At 45.5% G+C, this 21,316-nt stretch overlaps 1 protein-coding gene, 2 long non-coding RNA genes and 1 pseudogene across 5 annotated transcripts in view; 3 read left to right on the forward strand and 1 right to left on the reverse strand.

The window, feature by feature from the left end:
* The window catches only part of LOC136435920 (melatonin receptor type 1C-like), a 30,742-nt gene that overhangs the window by 5,365 nt on the left and 4,061 nt on the right, over positions 1-21,316 (forward strand). The window contains exons 3-6 of the mRNA XM_066429631.1: positions 4,774-4,959; positions 5,452-5,490; positions 6,282-6,413; positions 10,118-10,253. Of these exons, the coding sequence (XP_066285728.1) occupies positions 4,774-4,959; positions 5,452-5,490; positions 6,282-6,413; positions 10,118-10,253 (493 nt within the window). The remainder of the gene's footprint in view (positions 1-4,773; positions 4,960-5,451; positions 5,491-6,281; positions 6,414-10,117; positions 10,254-21,316) is intronic.
* LOC136435595 (uncharacterized) lies at positions 10,813-12,810 on the forward strand. 3 transcript variants are annotated; one of them, XR_010755866.1, is made up of 3 exons: positions 10,813-10,871; positions 11,115-11,175; positions 11,848-12,810. It is a non-coding gene; the product is annotated as an uncharacterized lncRNA (long non-coding RNA). The 3 variants fall into 3 exon arrangements; XR_010755867.1 differs by having other exon boundaries at positions 10,828-10,871; positions 11,112-11,175; XR_010755865.1 differs by lacking the exon at positions 10,813-10,871 and having other exon boundaries at positions 10,880-11,175.
* LOC136436008 (5.8S ribosomal RNA) lies at positions 15,997-16,129 on the forward strand (annotated as a pseudogene).
* Positions 19,191-20,847, reverse strand: LOC136435596 (uncharacterized). The gene is made up of 2 exons (XR_010755868.1): positions 20,777-20,847; positions 19,191-20,167 (listed from the first exon to the last, which is right to left on the reverse strand). It is a non-coding gene; the product is annotated as an uncharacterized lncRNA (long non-coding RNA).

Raw genomic sequence — 21,316 nt, forward strand, 5'->3', positions numbered from 1 at the left:
TACCTTTTCAATTACACACACAAACTGTTGGCCAGATCAGACCTTCTTCGGCATGACTGAACCGCTCTGGACACATGTTAATACATTCATCCATAGTATATATAAAGAACAAGTTATTCGTTGAATAACGTTGAAAATACCCCTGACCTCCTCCCTTGAACTCTTGAAAAACGGCCTCGGCCGAATGAGTGTATGTTTTGCATACTTTCAAGGTTAAATAAAGGTTGAAAAGCAAAATTCATGTCCGAATGTCAAAACAAAAACGCCAACTGCAGTTGTTAACAAACCGCTAGAGGACCCAAACTTACACAACCTGTGGCATGAACTATCTACCACATAAAAATCATGACCAAAGCACTTTCAGAAAATATGCCCCGAAATTTTGAAGATCCGCTGCAGTACCTTAGGTACCCGCCTGAAGGCCCATTATCTCACTTGACCTTCCTTTCTGTAAACCTCACCCATCCATCAACAGCTTCTCGGGTTATGCTGCCGACATACAAATACACATACACACAAAGCCCGCTGCAGTACCGACGGAAATGCCAGGGAAACCATTTTTGAACTTGACCTTTGTTCCCACAACCGCTACACACCTACCGAAAATCACGAAGATCCATCAACGTTTCCGTCACTTTTTTGCCTACATACAAACACACAAAAAATTTAAAGTCCGCTGCAGTACTGTTGAAAAACGCAAAGTAAACCATTTTCGAACTTGACCTTCCTTTGCACAACCACTACACACCTACTGAAAATCATAAAGATCCATCGAAGCTTTCTTGAGTTATGCTCTTGGCATACATACAGACCCACCCAACAGCTGGCACAACCGAAAATATAATCTTCTCCGAGTACTAGTACTCGGCGAAGATAATGACATTTTAATTCCATCCAAACCACTGGATTACAGTATCAGATTACCAGACGTTTCATCACTAATGAAAAGTGTCAGGTGGACACTTGAAAGGTCTGATAATTATCTTCGCCGAGTACTAGTACTCGGAGAAGATTATGTTTTCGGTTGAGACATCTAAAAACACGTCAAAAAACAGCCGGACTCACTCCTCTGCTTGGAGAGTACACTGCACCACAACTGCAACAGGTGTGGAAAAGTCACATGTACTATGTCTTTCAAAATGTGTATGATATGGAATAAAGATCTATTCTATTCATATATATTTACTGTACTATTTCCTCATCACTTTCAATATTTTTCATGACCAGTTATAACATTTTTTTTCAATGTTTTATTCAATAAAAGAAAGCCTTCGAAGCACTCAGCTGATGACTGAATTGTGGTTTCTGTACATTTCTGCTTTCATTTACATATATATTTACATAAGTTATATTGCACTTTATACATTGCACGTACACCACTTAGAGTAAAAAAGAACAATTTTGTAATTACTGCACGTCTACTGGTGCGCAAGAGTCACTGTCTGTGAGGATCAGGTTCCAGCTTCGGAACTGTTCAACTGTTTAGTCATGTAGGGGATTCCACTTTTTGCAAAGCGGTCAGTTCTTGTTCTAACATTGTCAAGTTGACTGCTCGCCCGCGTTGAGCGCCCGCTGATATCCCCCCGGCGTTGTGGGAATCACATAACATATATCAGACATATATACTAGTCCTGTACCACCAAATGATTTTTAACCCTATCTAGACTGGACTCCCCCCCCCCCGCCATAACTTCCAAATAGTATGATATATGATTGCAGGGGGTGATAAGCATGTAAATATTAATCACTCTCCATAATAAGCCTTGATTATGTGCCGAAGATAATGTGTTCGTGGAACTCTAGTTTCATACTGTAATCCAGTGGTATAGATTGAATTACAATTCTATTCTTCCTGGATGACTAATATTCACAAACGCATCTATAGTTTAGTACGCCAAATGGCATATCCGTGGTTTAGCATGGTGTTGAGCAACCGATGCCCTGACTGTGTAATGTGCCGTGACAGAACGGGCACCATAGATCGTCTCTTCCCTCTGGAGAAAAGACTATAGGTTAACCATGACGAAGGCGGCGCGTTCAGGCCTAACGTTACGAGAATTCAAATCATGATTGATGACAGGACCTCCTTTGGTCTAACTCTAAGGATGTCATTTCCTTTTTGACTTTGATATGCCTGCTCGAAATGATAACGAAACGAAAAACTGAAGTTTCCCACTTACATGTCAAAGTATAGATACAGATTGCTAAACAGAGACATATCTTGGACATATCTAAGGACAAGACGTGCGACTGTGGGGCCTCCACTGAAACCCCCCAGCACTACTTGCTGCACTGCCCCCTATATTCTGACGCGCGGAACACCCTCTCTTCCACTGTCGAACGTCTTGTACAGCAAAGCCCCACTACATCTCTTTTACTCCAGGGGTCAGCAGCCCACAACTTTGTGATAAACAAACAACTGTCTGGGGCACTACATACGTATATTGAAACAACGAAAAGATTTGCTTCCAGCTGATACACCTTTAAAATTTGCACTTAAATGCTTTATTTTGAATTGTATACTGAATTGTCTCTACCATTTCATTTTTGAATTTTAATGTAATTGTAATGTTAAGTGGTCCGCAACATCAGCTTGGCTGACTGGCGCTCCACTATGTATTGTCTTGTTGCAATTTTTGATAAAGAATAAAGAATTTTCTTACTGCCGTGCATGCGACAAACAGATTCTGATGACATGTTGGTCCGGCTAATGAAGTGTACAGGCGTACGTTTCTATGATAAGAGAACCACCTGCGTTTAATCTATCTGAGACGACATGAAAGTTTCACGCTTAGCTTTAATCTTCCGACACTTCCTGCCTCAGATTCATCAAGGCAGATTCTGATGACGTGTTGGTCCGGCTAATGAGCTGACCGTAACATGTAAGTGTACAGGCGTACGTTTCTATAAAATCAGAACCACCAGTTTTTAATCTATCTGAGACGACATGAAAGTTTCACGCTTAGCTTTCATCATCCAACACTTTCTGCCTCAGATTCATCAAAGGAAAGGGCACTGAAAGAAAATTCAGGACATAAAAGCGGTTGTACAAAGTACCAATTTTCAGGCCTTATATTGCCGATAGGCGTATTAGATGTATTGGCGTCATATTGACCGGATCAACTACTTCAATCTCATGAAGGGAGTAGAAGTCGCTGAGAAAGCTATACATGTCACCGAATATAAATGCATGGGTTACCAGCTCGTTAAGTGCCATTTTCAAAGTATCTATCGTGCAGTGCAGAGAATTTGTAACACGGGCTGTTTTGCTACCTTCGGGCGATTTTCAGTCTTTCAACATTTCAGTTTATTGTAGACAACATCACGCCGATCAGTGAGCCATCATCACGACAGTATCTAACTGTTCATACGTGTTACAGTTGTCGCAAGTCTGGTGGTCGTGACTTGCAGATGCGGATGGATGGTTGGTTTGGCTAAGTGCAGAGGCGTTCTAAAGGGCAAAAGTCAGCCCCGCGTGTGTCTTTTCTGTGTTACAGGCGACATGAAAGACACAAGCTTAGCTTTAATGTTCCAAATGTTCGTGCCTCAATGATCTTCCGAATCTTCTTGCTTCAACGAGAGGCATGAAGATTTGAAAGATTAAAGATAATACATCAAGTAACAGAGTAGATAAATTCAGGCTTTTAAACACGCTGCATGCAATTTCGCGACTGTACAAGTACTGACGGTATGCTCTATAGCCCCGATAGGCAAGATATGTATTGACTTAATTTCGATAGGGTAGAAGCCACTGAGAAAGCTAAGCACATGAAAGCGGTGTGAAGCAGGTGGGGATTTATCGTACGAAATGTCAAGCTATTAATCATCTAGATGGAAAGCCTACGTGTGTCATGAGCTTCAAACGGTTGCACAAAAAGATAGAAATCATATATCATAGAAATCATAGAAATCATAGAAATCATAGAAATCATAGAAAATCATAGAAATCATAGAAATCATAGAAATCAACTTCCGGCGACGACATGATCGTTGCCGGCAGTTACGACTTTGCTACCGGGAGATCTAATTGGAGATCGACTAGTAAGAAACGTAAGAAATCGGGAGCTGCTATCAAAGGAAGGTTTTTCCTGTTACTGCTAGGACGATAAAGTCGTAAGTCGCTACAAAGCAATGCCTTGAATGCGACTGCGCGGCGAGGTTAGCAATTCGGTCTCATGAGACTATCATTTGCTCCGTATAAAGATTGATTCATACCTTACGGTCCCCAATACAAATGATATAAAAAAAGATGATATACAACATAGGTGGGTGGCTATACAAGGCCCGTATAATAACCTTTAAAAAACATTTGGTCTCAACCAATATAGCAATGAATGAATCAACAAAAACATCAATTTTTGTGACGTGGACTTTGAGGAAGTCGTACCAATTTTGACCTATTGTTAATAATAATCACTTTATTACAAGTTTATGCCCGAAGGCTAATTGCAGACAAACACGTACATGGCAATACATGGGATTCGACATAGTTATCTAATCTACAATGAAAGTTCTATGTTAAATAAGGTTGACTATGGTTGGTTTTGACTTCTTTTTGAAGGTAGTGGAAAATGAAGAGACCCAGGTTTTGTATCGTAAGTGGGTTGGTTGACTTTAGTAGTAAGATTGATTTTTGTAAATTAGTCGAATGGCGAAAGCTACGGGAACTAACGGAAGCTGTTTTATATAATTCGTTTCTTTCGTCGTCATATAGAGGACATTGGCAAATGAAATGTATTTTATTTTCCACTGCGTTCATTGTTAACTCCATAGGCTGCTGTTTGTGGTGAAGCCCCACTGGCATGCCAGCGTCTACACCGTGCCGAAGACCCTCACCATTGTGGCTGCGATGTGGGTCTACAGTTTCCTGTTCGACCTGCCGCTGCTTCTCGGCTGGGGGCAGCACTCGTACGACATTAAGACCATGGGCTGCACCTACGACCGGACCCACACCTTCAGGTAAGGTTTGACATTACACTGGTACATCTTCAGGACCATGGGATGCACCTACGACCGGACCCATACCTTCAGGTAAGGTTTGACACAACACTAGTACATCATCAGTATTTACCACTGGACCCACACCTTCAGGTAAAGTTGGACACGACACTGGTACATCATCAGTATTTACCACCGGACCCACACCTTCAGGTAAGGTTTGACATGACACTAGTACATCATCAGTATTTACCACCTGACCCACACCTTCAGGTAAGGTTTGACACGACACTGGTACATCATCAGTATTTACCACCGGACCCACACTTTTAGGTAAGGTTTGACATGACACTTAACGACGTCAGGACCTACGACCGGACCCACACCTTCAGGTAAGGTTTGATATGACACTGGTACCATGGTACATCGTCAGGACCATGGGCTGCACCTACGACCGGACCCACACCTTCAGGTAAGGTTTGACATGACACTGGTACCATGGTACATCATCAGGACCATGGGCTGCACCTTCGACCGGACCTACACCTTCAGGTAAGGTTTGACATGACACTGGTGCCATGGTACATCATCAGGACCATGGGCTGCACCTTCGACCGGACATACACCTTCAGGTAAGGTTTGACATGACACTGGTGCCATGGTACATCGTCAGGACCATGGGCTGCACCTTCGACCGGACATACACCTTCAGGTAAGGTTTTACATGACACTGATACCATGGTACATCATGAGGACCATGGGCTGCACCTACGACCGGACCCACACCTTCAGGTAAGGTTTGACACGACACTGGTACATCATCAGTATTTACCACCGGACCCACACCTTCAGGTAAGGTTTGAAACGACACTGGTACATCATCAGTATTTATCACCGGACCCACACCTTCAGGTAAGGTTTGACACGACACTGGTACATCATCAGTATTTACCACCGGACCCACACCTTCAGGTAAGGTTTGACACGACACTGGTACATCATCAGTATTTACCACCGGACCCACATCTTCAGGTAAGGTTTGACACGACACTGGTACATCATCAGTATTTACCGCCGGACCCACACTTTCAGGTAAGGTTTGACATGACATTTCACGTCGCCAGGACCAATGACCGGACCCACACTTTCAGGTAAGGTTTGACATGACTCTAGTAAATCATCAGTACCTACGATTGGACCCAAACGACCAAGTAAGGAAGAAAGTAAGAAATCAATTATCTCTGTCACAAGACGTGACTTAACAGTTATTCAAAGAAGTTATTCAAGTAAAACAATAAATAAGAACATCTAATCACAAAGAAAACTTCTCCGATCTCCCCCAGCTACACCCTGTTCCTGGTGATCGCTGGAATCGCTCTGCCCCTTCTTGTTGTGGTGTGCTGCTACAGTAAGATCTTCTACCACGTGCATCAGAGCAAGGTCCGTGTGGCAATGCATCTGGCCAACCCAAAGGGGTGAGTTTGTTTCTTACCTCCGTGAAAGTGAGGTATTGCTTTCGGTGTTTCTGTCTGTATGTGTTTCTGGATATTTTTGGTCAGCATAACGTCACTGCACATTTGGTCATCCCAAGACCATCGTGACCTGGGCGTTGTGACCTACTTTCTTTCCAAATAAAGAATGCTTTTATTACTTGGAACCTCTGAATGGATTGTGATGATTGGTATGTGGGTAGGCGTTGGAGAGAAGAAGATCAAGGTCAACTTTGCTTATTATGATGGCTTTCATTAGTACTGCAACGGAGCTTTCGGTTTTGGTATTTTTGCCCATTTTGGACATGCTATATTTGGTCTTAAATTTTGGTGGCAGACAGTTATGCAAATTAGTCCCAGCAAAAACACAAAACAGACCAACCACAATATCTCCTTGTGAATTAGTAGCCTCTTCCCTTCCTAACCTTTTTGTCATGCCTGATTAACGACTAGTTCTGTCAGCCTATAAACCTACCTCCTGAAAGTCGAACCTTTGCAATGTCCCCATGTTCCCACTCCCTTCCCACTTCTACTGACAGTGTAATAACTACAACGGGCACAAACACAGTCCCCAGAAAGTGCGAAATGGAACGAAATGGAACGAAATGGAACGAAATGGAACCAAATGGAACCAAATGGAACCAAATGGAACCAAATGGAACCAAATGGAACCAAATGGAACGAACTAAAACAAATTTAACATTATAAAATGAAATACCAGTAGATAGCTAAATATAAGGAACGTTGTAACATTCACAGTAGACCGGAACAGGAAGCAAATACATAATATAATTTTCTGGGGACCCATAAAAACACACAAAATGCTTGCAATCCTTGTTATCAGTATGAACTCCTTCACCACTTCAGCCTAAACAATCCTCAACACGCGAGCTAAAATATAATGATATATGAAACAAGCCCTAAGTCTAATTAATAACCTTAATGAATTGTGTGGGTGTCGCCATGAGACATCCTGCCTGTCTACACCATTCGACCTAAGCCATTCATTTCCAATTCTCCAACTACCGGATAACGCACCATTTCCACCTTGCAGTCTAACACACGCCAAGACAAATTAACAAACACACCAACTAATTACAATTTCACTGACTCAGAGGTAACAACTTTCTAAGACATGCCAAACTAAGCACAGTGTTTTTAAGTTCTCCTTTTGTAAAATTGTAAAATGACTAGGAAAAATATGAATACAGTGGGGTTGTGGTTTTGATGTCTCAGACTTGCAATCTGTTTTCTTTGCAAAGAAGTTTGTTTTGCAAGGATTGACCTTTTCTCAAGATTGCTCTGACATATAACTGTATTAGATTTTAAAGTTTGATCAACGTTTTCAGTAATGTTGTTTAGCAGACATTCTCCGTATACACGTCTGGCTTTTTATTTGACTTCATCTGCGTCATGTTGAATTAGATCATACGTCTGTAAACCACACAGATGCTGCTCCTTAATCGAATTATATGCTGCTGCTTAATCCAATAATCGGGCAACATAAACGCTGGGGGATTCAAATTAGAACTACCAAGACCTCAATGAAAAGCCTATGTTATGTTTCTTTCGTATTTTGTCTTCTGTATACTCAATCTGTTTTCAAACATCAGGGCAAGGGATCTGCAGTCCTCTGTGTCCATGTTTACTTACATTTGTAAACGTTCTTCCTGCCAAATGCACTCCCACAGAAAGAATTATCCTTTCATCATGACATTTAAGCAATTCTGTACACTTAAGCACAACTTCTTATCATTAATCTTAAAGGTAATTCAGCCGTGAGTAAATAGAATTATATTTTTCCTTTTGACGCAGGAGATGTCATTGGGCTTGCACAAAAAACACTCAAAACCAATATATAAAATCCTCACTAATATATAAAATCCTCACTAATATATAAAATCACCCACTGGCAATATGACAGATGGTCAACCTTTTAAAAGATTTGTAGTAAGTTTTTTTAAGGCTTTGCTTCCAGGAGTCAGTTTTGAAGGCTCAGGTCTTTGTGGACCGTGTGACATTTAGATGTAACTACTACAAACAGTGGGCAGATTATTATTGGAATGAGCAGAGCACTTTGGACTAATACTTCTGACCATTTACAGCTTAAAGGTACATATCCAATATTTTGTGATTTTATGATACAATCCTGAGATCTTTGAAAAGGTCTTATAAGACTTCTCCAAGATGGTTTCAAAGATCTCAAGATTGTCTCATAAAATCTCAAGATTGTCTCATAAAATCTCAAGATTGTCTCATAAAATCTCAAGATTCATCACAAAATCTTGAGATTTTCAGAATAAATCCTGAGATTTTTTTTACATGTTATCTTTAAGCTTCTATGCTTGTATTTACAGAGCACAGGCTTTTGTCGGGTGATTGTATTTCAAATAACTGAAACATTGGAACGCGAAAATATGTGCACTTACACAACATATGTGTGTGTAAAAACATTACTGAATCTAAACATCAGTAGAGTTGAGTAAAAGTCAAGATATCCTGGGTATTTCTCCCTGCGTCTAGACATAACACCTGGTTTACAATTCTGTGCAGTAAGTGGAAATGATCCAGCAATGTGACGCAGGTGTGGTATTGATGTGTCTGGTAAGTATCCCCTGCCTTTTAACACACTGGCCTCTCATCTAACAGCAAACAATAACTGTGCAAAATTATTGAAGTGAAGATGCTATGAAATTAGACAAAACATACATGCAGATGATTTCTGAAACATCGAACTTAAAAGTTGCCCCCAAAAAAGAAATGCCAAACAACATAAAATACAATCAACAAATCTTAGCTCAGTTTCTGAAAATTTCTAATCAATACTGATAGCGCTCAAGCATTTCTCAGGAGTCGAAAAATCACTTATATCAGAGATCTGTCCCACCATATGAAGGTTTTTGCAACAAATCCCTGAGGCATTAGATACCTATTTTGTTTTTATTACCATCATATAATGGTACTGGAAACATGTAACATGAGGCAAGCAATGTAACATGTAAGTGATATGTTGTCAGTCTGCAATTATGTTGGGCATCCGACTGATCACTTGTTCATTGAGCTGGCTAAAGATCAATGGGAAAAATCTCCTTTATCTAGCTGGTAGAGTTTGTGCGGCAAGCAACCTTTTTTGAGTGGAAATTTTAATTGTTTCCCAATGTTTCCCTTCAGTGGCGTCGTGTGGCATAATGGATAGAACATCCGACTGTCAAACATGGGGACCCCAGTTCGAACCCGGCCTGCCCCCAGACATGTATGAACATGGGCCCCGACGTTGTGCCCTTGGGAAAGGCACTTAACACGACTATCATCACTTCACTCAGGTGTAAATGAATACCTAGCTCATGTGGGGTTAGGGACGTCCCTCGGATAGGACGTTAAATGGAGGTCCCGTGTTTGGGGAGAGCCACATCCTGTGCGCGTAAAAGAGCTTACCACACCTTTCGAAAAAGAGTAGGGGCATGCCCCGGTGTGCAATGCATATATGGTACAAAAAGCTTACAGTCTGGTCCGGGTTGACATCTTGAAAAGGTGATAGTTCACCTGTTATGCCAATCCTTCCACAAATGTGATAAATCTGAATAAAATAAAATATGAGGTATGATAATGATTTACTATCACTTAGCTACTTGCACCTTTCAAAATATGATTTTTACTCATTATGAAAACTCTTTTTCCAACTACACCAGGAACATGAACAACAACTTGAACTACGAGGAGATGCGCCTGATCAAGACCCTGCTGGCCGTGTGTGTGGCGTTCTACGTGTGCTGGCTCCCCTACGCTGTAGTGGTCCTGGCCGACTTTGACGACCACTGGCCACAGGTAAGGAACAGTCAACTAAGAATATAGGGGTGTACACATAGAAATGAAAGCTCACAGTATAGGCATAAGAAATGATTACTACTGTTGGAAAGAAACCATGGCAATATCACAAACGGAATAAGAAAACTTGGCGGCTTGCATATTTTCAAACCTGCATCAATAATGGGTCTAACTTTCACATTTGAAGGCCACAAAACCTACAAAAAAACTGGCAACAAATGTTGTGCCAGACTTTTCTTAAGTCAAATAGGAACATACATCCACATAGAGGATCAAAACACCTAGAATTTTTCACCATTTCTAACTTAAAAGCATCGCAACTCCTCCATATCCATCGACAACCGACAAAATTTGAACTTTAAGGAATCTGCTTAAAAGGATCTGAAAGAATCTGCTTTCAGACCTCTGAAGACAGACTGTGTGGCACGGTGGCAGAGCATCCGGCTATGAACCAATAAGACCCAGGTTCAATCCCCAGTGGGATACCCAGACATGTCCGGACATGCACCCAGACGTTGTGCCCTTGGGAAAGGCACTTAACACGTATTTCCCATATCCTAAGCCTACGAAGCAGAAACAGTGTCAAAAAGATCGTATACGTTTTTTGAAATGGAATAGGTATGTAATTTAGAATGGAATATGTGTTTTTCAAATCGAATAGGTATGTAATTTAGAATGGAATATGTGTTTTTCAAATCGAATATACAAGTGGTGCTATTCTTTTTGAAAGTTGGTATTGTTTTAAAATCTGGTACTATACGATTCCAAAATACCATACGATTTCTGTTTGCTATATCATTTCTGTTTGCTATATCATTTCTATTTGTACTCCGGAAATGACGCGTTCCGCTCCGGAAGTAGGGTAGGGCATACATCGGACAAGTTCGTGGTCTCCCACGATGTTGCCGGCCATTTGCTTCGGGTAAGTTGTGTTCGTCTTTGGCGAAATACGCCGATATTAACGCACGCCACGTGTTGTCAGTGTCGCTGTGGACACTTGGACTTAATATCGGCCAGTTACGGTTGGTAGTGACCGTCATTTTGTCGACTATCGCCAACATTGACTCGGGAACTTTTGTCTGACAGTGTGGGGAGGGGGGCGTGTTTTCGTGTACCAATATATAACGGTAGATTTCCACCGGTGAATCCTTACGAAAAGAGGAGATTAAATATGGAAATTATGGGTAGAAAGTCAACACAAGTTCTGCTGCTTCTCGGACAATTTTATGACAAGATTAACCTTGATTACCCTCGACTTTGGGGTTGGTGAGCTTGCCGCAAACCGGGCGTTTTGTGTATTTACGACAGAAGGGTAAAAGGGCGAGTCCAGAATGGATGTGTCAAATTAGGGCGTCAAATTAAGGTCGCACAACACAGTACGCAGGCTTTGTGTGGGTAAAGTAGTGCTAAAAATCATTGAAAATTCGTAGAAATTCTAGAATAAACACCAGTTATTGGCAACTTGGGCTATTATCATACCTACCTATGTCATGGTTCTTTATTGTCCTACAATTTTACTGTCCTATTCATTTAAACTGACTGGTGATGAAAATGAGGTTTCATGCTTCTCAACCTCTTTCTTTCTGACATGCAGGGGATTTAAGCCAACATGTACAGGATATGGAATTATCTGCACTGTGAGCCTTGAGATCTCAGCAGGAAACTGATGCTTATGAAGTTGGAGGGATGCTGCTATCTCTCTTGTCTTGCCGCTCACAGGGAGAAATATCAGAATCGCTGTTGAGTTCAATGTTTAGAACTATCCAGGAATCTGAGCTAGACGTTCAGATGTGGGAGGTGTGAATTGGACAGAAATACATGTAGTGGTAATGTCAATTTGACATGTCGCAGAGACATATATTTGAACATTGCAAACTGATGCTTGGGAGAACTAGCAACTCTTGTATTTGTAATTTCCACAACTTTGCATTTCTTAGAGTAAATATAATATCATATTGTATTATAGGAGTCAAATGGAAGGTGTGATGGTATGGAAGATTGATTAATTGCACACATGAATTTCAATACTTCCTTTAAAGCATATTGGAACATAATGGCTTTAAAGCTACATCTGACATCCCTATGCCCCCTGGGTTATCATCACGGCCACTTACTGTAAGTCCATGATGGCATGTTATGGCTGCTTGTTGCAGCATGGCAGAGAACGGTCTCTCGTCAATTTCTCATCTTACTAAGTAACCTTGGGCATGTTGCAGCTATGTTCCTTTGTACATGTAATTGATTTTCTGTACGTTGACAGGTAAACATTTTCTACATGTGCATGATTTTTTACTTAATATTGCTTTAAACCTTTATCCTTGTCGTAGAATTTATCCTTATCTGTCATGACCTTTTGATAGGAAAAGTGCCTTGTTAAATGTATGAGTTAAGTTTCAGTGATAAAACTGACTGAGCAAGGCATAAGAGATATTTTCTGCCAAGTTAACTCCCTTGAATGTAAAGAAGCTTTTTTGTACCAGTGTAATTTCTTGGTTCTCGGACTGGCACTCTTCATTGTATTTGCCATGTTTACTATTAAAACATTGAATGAACTGTTCAGCATCTGTATTGGATTGTTGCTTGACAGTGCCGACCATGCAGTCAGGTACAGATCAACCACAAAATTCTCTTTTCAACACCTGAAAAGCCCTGCCTTTGAAAATTTTATTCTAAATTTCATTCATCCGGAAACTCTTATCTCAAAAATCTCAAAGGTTTGTTTTTTCCCCAGCATTTAACAGTAAGCTTATTCCTATATAATGTTATGGGACTATCACGGGGGTTTATTAAAAGTGTTGTATTTTTCATGCTGATCTTACACTCCATTTGTTTCATACAGTAACCAGAGAACCAATAAATTTATTTGGATTGATCAATTTGAGTATTACTAGTTTTCTTAGATTTTTTTATTTGCTCTATCACTGGTAGTCAAGTTTTCGTTGCTATACAGACATTTAGTTCAGCAATTGTGAATGAATTTTTGCAGTCGTTTTGATGAACAATATGGTCATTTATTACATGGGCCTTCATGCTGTCACCTAATAGTCAAAAGTTCAGATTTAACTGTTGTTGTAAGGACTATATGGAGATTGTAAATGTTACTTTCTATTAATAAAAAAACATGACTCACTTAATGTTCCTTATTGTATGTACAATTTTCAACAGTTCATATCATACAAAACTGCTTCACTACCACTGGTTTTAAAGAGACTGGTTCCTTGCCCTAGTAAGAACAATATCCATTAACACCCTATGGCCTCTTTCTGTACTTTGCAGTGTGAATAGGGCATATAAACATGTAGAAATCCACAGAGAGGCTGTCGAGTGCTATAAACATTAGAAATTCAGGATGTTGGCCTGCAGTTTGAAATCAAAGCTATCTATTTCAAATTAGGCCCTTTTAGGGTTTTTTTCCACAATGCCTGATCTTATTTACAGAGCTGCAACTTGCAATATATGTTGTTGCTTGTAGTGCCTACTTTAACTTAGCAATCTAAGGAGCCAGTACAACTTCTACACGACTTTAAGTTAGTTCTATACTCTATCTGACAGCCAATGCCCCACACCAAGAGCATGCAGACCTGTGTGACAATATTCAAATTGTCTTCAGCAGGCACCAGAATAGTTGCCGCTGCCACTTTTTGGACGGGCGCTCAAACACACAGGAGGACCGCAGTTGGTCGTCAAGGTCAACGTCCTTGTAGTAATGATTGTACAAGTCCATCGGCATCGTCGCATGCCATCGCACCTGGATAAGAACGCGTACGCCTCCTCCCCTCAGGCCCTTGCGCCACCTGGTGATGAGTTGCCGTCGAAAGTACAATGAGCGTCTCGGTGTCCTTCCATTGGGCAGCTAGACAGAGTAGCCTCTCGGTAAGCCCCGCTTTGGAAAGGGGTCCATGAAATTCAGCGAAGGTGGTCTGCCTCTCCTCCCTCCTCTGTGTTCTTGTATTGCACCAGTCGACACGATCCCCGGCAGAGGCACGGGCGATGACCGTCAAAACCCGTCTCGGCGAGAGAACGGTGACGGGGGCAGTCGGCCGTAATGGGGATCCACCAGAGAGCGATCCGCGGTCCGTGCAGTAGTCCGCACGCCGCCGAACAGCGGGAACGCGCCGCGAGGCCGCCAACCCTCGGGAGCCTGAGCTGCAGCACTCCCGGCTACACCGACCGTTGCTTCCCGTTAACGCCCTAGCCGTCCCGCGAAGGACGATCCCCCACTCTCTCGGGCGACGCCTCCGCCGGTTGAGTCCGACCACCGAGTCCGAAAGGCGTCCTCGCACGCAGACGGAAGGGGTGAGTCCGTTCACCGGCGGGTCCGAAGACTAGGGCATCGCCTCCGCGGAAGACCCTGCCCCAGCGCTGGTTCGTCCGGACGCCCGTGGCACGGTCGACCTCGCGGGGAGCGGCAGCCTGATCGGCGGGGTAGCAAAACGACTGAGGATGGCGTGTGCTGACCGGAGACCCGGTGTCCGCCGTCATTTCCCGCGCTAGACGAAAGATGACCACTCTCTATCAAGGTAGGGTGAGCCACCGGCACCGACCACCGACCACCGCCCCCCGCCGACAGGCCGTACGCCGGCCCCGACTCCACCGACCCGGAAAGGACTCTACCGGGGTCTGCATTCGGAGGACCCTGGCACCACCCCGGCCCGCCCGCCGACGGTCCGTGAACCACCCCCACGCCCCCCGTTCCGCCTCGACGGCGGTTAAACTAGCCGAGCAACCCTGTCCGATCTTGTCCAAAGGACCGACCCAACTGCGGGCGCGTACGCTCAGGCACCCTCCCCCGATGTTGCAGGACATGTTGATCATCGATTCTTCAAACGCAGACTGCGGCCCCGGGTCAGTCCCGTGGCCACGTCTGGCTGAGGGTCGGTTTTATGTTGCGCAGGGTCGGCGGCCACTCCAACCCTCACACTTCCTTATCGCCTCGACAAGGTGGCACTCTCTGCCGTCAATCGCTCCTCCTTCGCGGAGGAGCGCGGGCGGAGTGTCAGGAGCACCCATGCCAACCCACTTGGCGGCGGGACCTGGCAGCTTCCTTGAAACGTTGGTCGGGTGCCTTCAGTGTGAGCCCGTCGTTCCTTATACCCTGCTAAACCAGCGAGCCGCCCCGAGTAGCCTGGTCGAGGACGGAGTCAGGTCCTTCCGGCGAAAAGTTTTAGGCGGGCGAGCACAAGTGGGGGCACCTATATCCTGGCGGAGGGGCATCGCGTCGTGGATTTGCGCGGAATGGGGTTGAGTTGCTAGTCTAACGGCGGGGCCTAGGTGAGACGACTCCTCCCCGGCACCCCGGCGCGGCGTTTCGGTCTCTGACTCGATGCAATCCATCTTGCGGACGAGTGACCTGTCCTTAAGCGTTGGACTTCGAGCGGGCATCCTGCGGTCCAAGGCCTCCTTTGGGCAGAGGGTAGGACTGTTCTCGGTCGCCACCGACGGTCTCGACCGACTGCTCCACTCCCCGAGGTTCCTTTCCTTTCCCCGAGGTCTTCAAGAGAAGGGCAGGCGCAATAGACCCCTCGGCTCTCTTTCCCAGCTCGGGCCGGTCGGTCGCGTTTTGTCGAGGGGGCGCAGCGGTCTTCGCGGCGGGTCCCGGTTCGTGGAGCGACCCCCGGGCCCCGGTCCTTCCGCTCGTTCACCGCCCTTCACTCCGAAGGGCGCCTTCTTCCCGTCTCTGAAACGACGGTGCCGAGAGGCAGAGACAAGTTTTCGATGCGAAATCAAACGAAAATAAAACGACAACTCCTAGCGGTGGATCACTCGGCTCGTGTGTCGATGAAGAACGCAGCCAGCTGCGAGAAGTAATGTGAAATGCAGGACACATTGATCATCGACTCTTCGAACGCACTCTGCGGCCCCGGGTCAGCGCGTTTGCTCACTCCACTCCTCGACCTCAGCTCAGGCGAGACGACCCGCATATAACGCATATTACTAAGCGGAGGAAAAGAAACTGACAAGGATTCCCTCAGTAACGGTGAGTGAAGCGGGAAAGCCCAGCGCCGAATCTCCGCTTCCACGGGGCGCGGGAACTGTGGCGTTTGGGAGGTGCTCTCCGTCCGTCGACAGTTGCCCATGTCCTTGTGATCGAAGCCTCTCCCAGAGCGGGTGTCAGCCCCGGCCCATGGCGGCGACGGTGGCGTTCGGTCTGCCCCTCCTCGGAGTCGGGTTGTTTGGGAATGCAGCCCAAAGCGGGAGGTAAACTCCGCCTAAGGCTAAATACGGACACGAGACCGATAGCGAACAAGTACCGTGAGGGAAAGTTGAAAAGAACTTTGAAGAGAGAGTTATATTAAAGAGTTCGTGAAACCGCTAAGAGGTAAACGGGTGGACCCGCAAGGTCCGCCCGGAGGATTCAGGCGGCGTCCGTCGCGCCCCGACGGCCGATCATGGATCGTAAGACCGATCGGCCGGCGTCGAGGCGTGCGGACCCGCTGCACTTCCGGGCGGAGCGCCGCGACCGGTTCGACGGCGGCCACGTCCCCGCGGAAGGTGCCCGGGGCCCTCGGGTCTCCGGAGTTATAGTCGCGATGCGTGCGGCGCCCGCTGTCGGACCGAGGATAGGCAATCGACCGCCGCGTCTGCCCATTGCCCCCTCTCGGGGGGGGGGGGGGGGGGGGGGGGGGGAAGGTGATGTCGGGCAGGGGCCGGGCCCCCGTCGTGCGGTCGACGGGTGCGCCACGCAGGGCGCCCGGGGTCTGCGGCGAGGTCCGGTCGCCTACCCGACCAGGACCCGTCTTGAAACACGGACCAAGGAGTCTAACGCCTGCGCGACTCAAGGGTGTTGTACGAAACCCAGAGGCGCAGTGAAGGCGAAGGGCCGTCCGTATGTCCAAGGTGGTATCCCCGCCGTCTCCGCGGCGCGGGCGCGCCACCGGCCGATTTCGACCGCTCCGTCGGTGAGGTCGCGCTAGAGCGTGCGCGTTGGGACCGGCCAAAAGATGGTGAACTATGCCCGAGCAGGGCGAAGCCAGGGGAAACCCTGGTGGAGGTCCGTAGCGATTCTGACGTGCAAATCGATCGTCAAACTTGGGTATAGAGGCGAAAGACTAATTGGACCATTAGGTAGCTGGTTCCCTCCGAAGTTCCCCTCAGATAGCTGACACTCTGTCGCAGTTTTATCTGGTAAAGCGAATGATTAGAGGTCTTGAGGCAGAAACGACCTCAATCTATTCTCAAACTTTAGGTGTCCGACTCGCTCGAGTGGAGCCGGGCCTGGAATGCGAGTGCTCAGTGGGCCACTTTTGGTAAGCAGAACTGGCGCTGCGGGATGAACCGAACGCCGGGTTAAGGCGCCCGATGCGGACGCTCATCAGACCCCAGAAAAGGTGTTGGTTGATACAGACAGCAGGACGGTGGCCATGGAAGTCGGAATCCGCTAAGGAGTGTGTAACAACTCACCTGCCGAATCAACTAGCCCTGAAAATGGATGGCGCTGGAGCGTCGAGCCCATACCCGGCCGTCGCGGCAGTCCACTCCGACTGAGCCAGGCCGCGACGAGCAGGAGGGCCGCCGCGGCGAGCGCCGAAGCCTCGGGCGCGAGTCCGGGTGGAGCCGCCGCGGGTGCTGGTCTTGATGGTAGTAGCAAATATTCAAACGAGAAATTCAAAGCCTAGCGGAGAAGGGTTCCACGTGAGAACAGTAGTTGGACATGTATGGGTCAGCTGGTCATGAGTGATAAGTGAAGGCCACTCGGAAGTGCGGGCCCGCGGCCGGTTTCGTGGTCACTGCGCGTCGCCCCGGCCCGCTCTGCTTGCTCCCGGCGGTAACGAGGTTGGGTCCTCGGGTCCTTCCGAGGTTCGTCGGGCGTACGGTGGCGGGTGTGGCCGCGGGATTCTGTGCGTCACGAGCCGCTCCGGCATACCGAAAGGGAATCGGGTTAACATTCCCGCGAACGGGGAAATGTTCGCCCGGCGCGGCAACGCAAGCGAAGTCGTTGACGTGGGTATGAGCCCCGGAAAGAGTGCTCTTTTCTTTGTAAGGCGCACGTGTCCTGGAATCGGTTCGCCCGGAGATAGGGACAGCTGCCCCGTAAAGCACCGCGGCTTTTGCGGTGTCCGGTGCGCTCAGGTGGGCCCTTGAAAATTGAAGGGAGAGGCGTGCGATTTTCGCGTCGGTCCGTACCGATAACCGCAGCAGGTCTCCAAGGTGAACAGCCTCTAGTCGATAGACCAATGTAGGTAAGGGAAGTCGGGTAGCCGGATCCGTAACTTCAGGAGAAGGATTGGCTCTAATAAGTGTTGTGACGGTCGCACTGCTGGGACGGACAAGAAGTGAGATGGGAGTGTCCGTGGCTGAACTAGGCCCGTTGGCTGGGTCGACCCGCGATGGAACTGGCAACGTGACTGATCTTACACAATGGTGCTTTAACATCGAAACGAGGGTGTTTACTTACTTGTACAATCAGATCAGAGAGGGATTGTTCACCGGCCAGTACAATACTTCAACAACGGTTTGGGGTTGTTTACCTTCCTGTCCCTTACATGGGAACGTAATAGGCTACCAACCTTTACGTAACCGAAGTACCTGTAAGCCAGTCCTGTTGTTGTATATTTGTGAAGTAATTATCTCATTAAAATACAAACACAATCATATTGAAACCCGTGTGGCCTAAAGTCCAAATCCTAGCCCTAGACTATATTACATGTACCTATTAGTAACTTGTTGACCAAGTCCGGTTCGGCAATCATGTCCTTGCTTATGCTGGCTGCAATGGGCCCAACCAGCCAGCAGTGGCCATGTGGGGTGGGGCCTTACACCTGTGTGGAAGGTGTGTCGGAATGACTGCTTAAGTATTAAAAGCTACAAAGTGTTGTAGTGTTGACTGCGGTGTATGCTACAAGAGTAGAACTATTGACAGCTACATAGTGTTGCAATGTTGACTGCAGTATACTAAGAAAAACATGTCAGGCACAAGTGGAAAATTGACACGGAAAGTTCTACATTACAATGTTTATTTTGATATAAGTGTATGCATATACATATACATGAATATAGAATAATAGAGAGATATATAGAATGAACAGAAATCCCCCTTGCTATATGAGGTGAATGTCGACCATGGTCTAGTGATGTTATTCTTACAATAAAAACTACATTGCCACCGTTTCAGACTGAATCATGATGTCTCCCACTAAACTTTTGTTGAGATGGACTTTTCCCTTATAAAAAAGATGACCTATTCTAATCTCTCAAGTTCAGACACATATTCTATTTGATACTGCATATACACCATTTTCTCAACATAAAGTTCAGTATTCCTCATCACCACAGTCAATATTTGACATGGCCTTCATGCTGACTTGAATGTCATTCACTGGTTTGTAAAAAGCTGGCACACAAACACCATTGTACTGCCAAGCTGGGCGTGAACTCTCTTGATGTGATTCTAACAGCGTGACGAGGCTCATTCAGCCTAGACGGAGGCACCACAAACCACACAAAGTCCTCTGTTATACTAGGCATGGACAGTATCCATACAACTTGATCTGCCTGCACAGACCCCCCAAAACTGTAAATAGAACATGGTCTGTGCAGTTTTGAAAGGTGAATATCTTTATAACAATATACACTACTATGACTAAATAAAAGGCTCTGTTATGTTGAGATAAACATGGTCTCTCAAATTAATTTAGTCTTGTGCCAAAAAGCAGGTTTACAAGTTTTCCAACATCACCTTCAAATCTGATGAGAACAGTTCAGTTTTCAAGTAACCAATGTTTTAGGATTAGAAAATAATGGCTGACAAGTCCTCTACAGAACTCCCCGTGTGGCAGCCCTGTTGGTATTCCCAACGTGTGCTGGACTCAGGCAAGTCGACTGTGCCCTGCTCTTCTAGAAAGTCAATGGTAAAGTTCAGCGTCCTGTGTGGCATCACACCCCACAGTGCAGACACAGAATCTTTTCTGGGAACTCTGAGAAGAAAATACATGAAATGCAACTAATTATTATACATAGAACATAACATTTTATTGCTTGACAATCATAACAGGTACAATGTATGGCAACTAGACTAAGGAACTTAGGATTTTAACATTATTTTATCCACAAAAAGTCTGCGTACTGTCTTGTGCGGCCTTAATTTGACGCCCTAATTTGACACATCCATTCTGGACTAGCCCTTTTACCCTTCTGTCGTAAATACGCAAAACGCCCGGTTTGCGGCAAGCTCACCAACCCCAAAGTCGAGGGTAAACTAATCAAGGTTAATCTTGTCATAAAATTGTCCGAGAAGCAGCAGAACTTGTGTTGACTTTCTACCCATAATTTCCATATTTAATCTCCTCTTTTCGTAAGGATTCACCGGTGGAAATCTACCGTTATATATTGGTACACGAAAACACGCCCCCCTCCCCCACACTGTCAGACAAAAGTTCCCGAGTCAATGTTGGCGATAGTCGACAAAATGACGGTCACTACCAACCGTAACTGGCCGATATTAAGTCCAAGTGTCCACAGCGACACTGACAACACGTGGCGTGCGTTAATATCGGCGTATTTCGCCAAAGACGAACACAACTTACCCGAAGCAAATGGCCGGCAACATCGTGGGAGACCACGAACTTGTCCGATGTATGCCCTACCCTACTTCCGGTGCGGAACGCGTCATTTCCGGAGTACAAATAGAAATGATATAGCAAACAGAAATGATATAGCAAACAGAAATCGTATGGTATTTTGGAATCGTATAGTACCAGATTTTAAAACAATACCAACTTTCAAAAAGAATAGCACCACTTGTATATTCGATTTGAAAAACACATATTCCATTCTAAATTACATACCTATTCGATTTGAAAAACACATATTCCATTCTAAATTACATACCTATTCCATTTCAAAAAACGTATACGATCTTTTTGACACTGTTTCTGCTTCGTATAAGCCCAGCAATAGGGTTTGGGTTGGCGTTAGGAAGGGCATCCAGCCGTAAAAAGTCTTGCTACAAAAAAAGACTTGCACTTGATGAAGAGTTCTTGGGCTCCCCCATCCATGTGTAAGCACGTCTAACCCCCAGATGATGGGGAACAAAAGACGTAAAACTGGATAGAGAGAGAGAGAAG

This window comes from Branchiostoma lanceolatum, chromosome 5 (assembly GCF_035083965.1).
Source record: "Branchiostoma lanceolatum isolate klBraLanc5 chromosome 5, klBraLanc5.hap2, whole genome shotgun sequence".
NCBI lineage: Eukaryota > Metazoa > Chordata > Leptocardii > Amphioxiformes > Branchiostomatidae > Branchiostoma > Branchiostoma lanceolatum.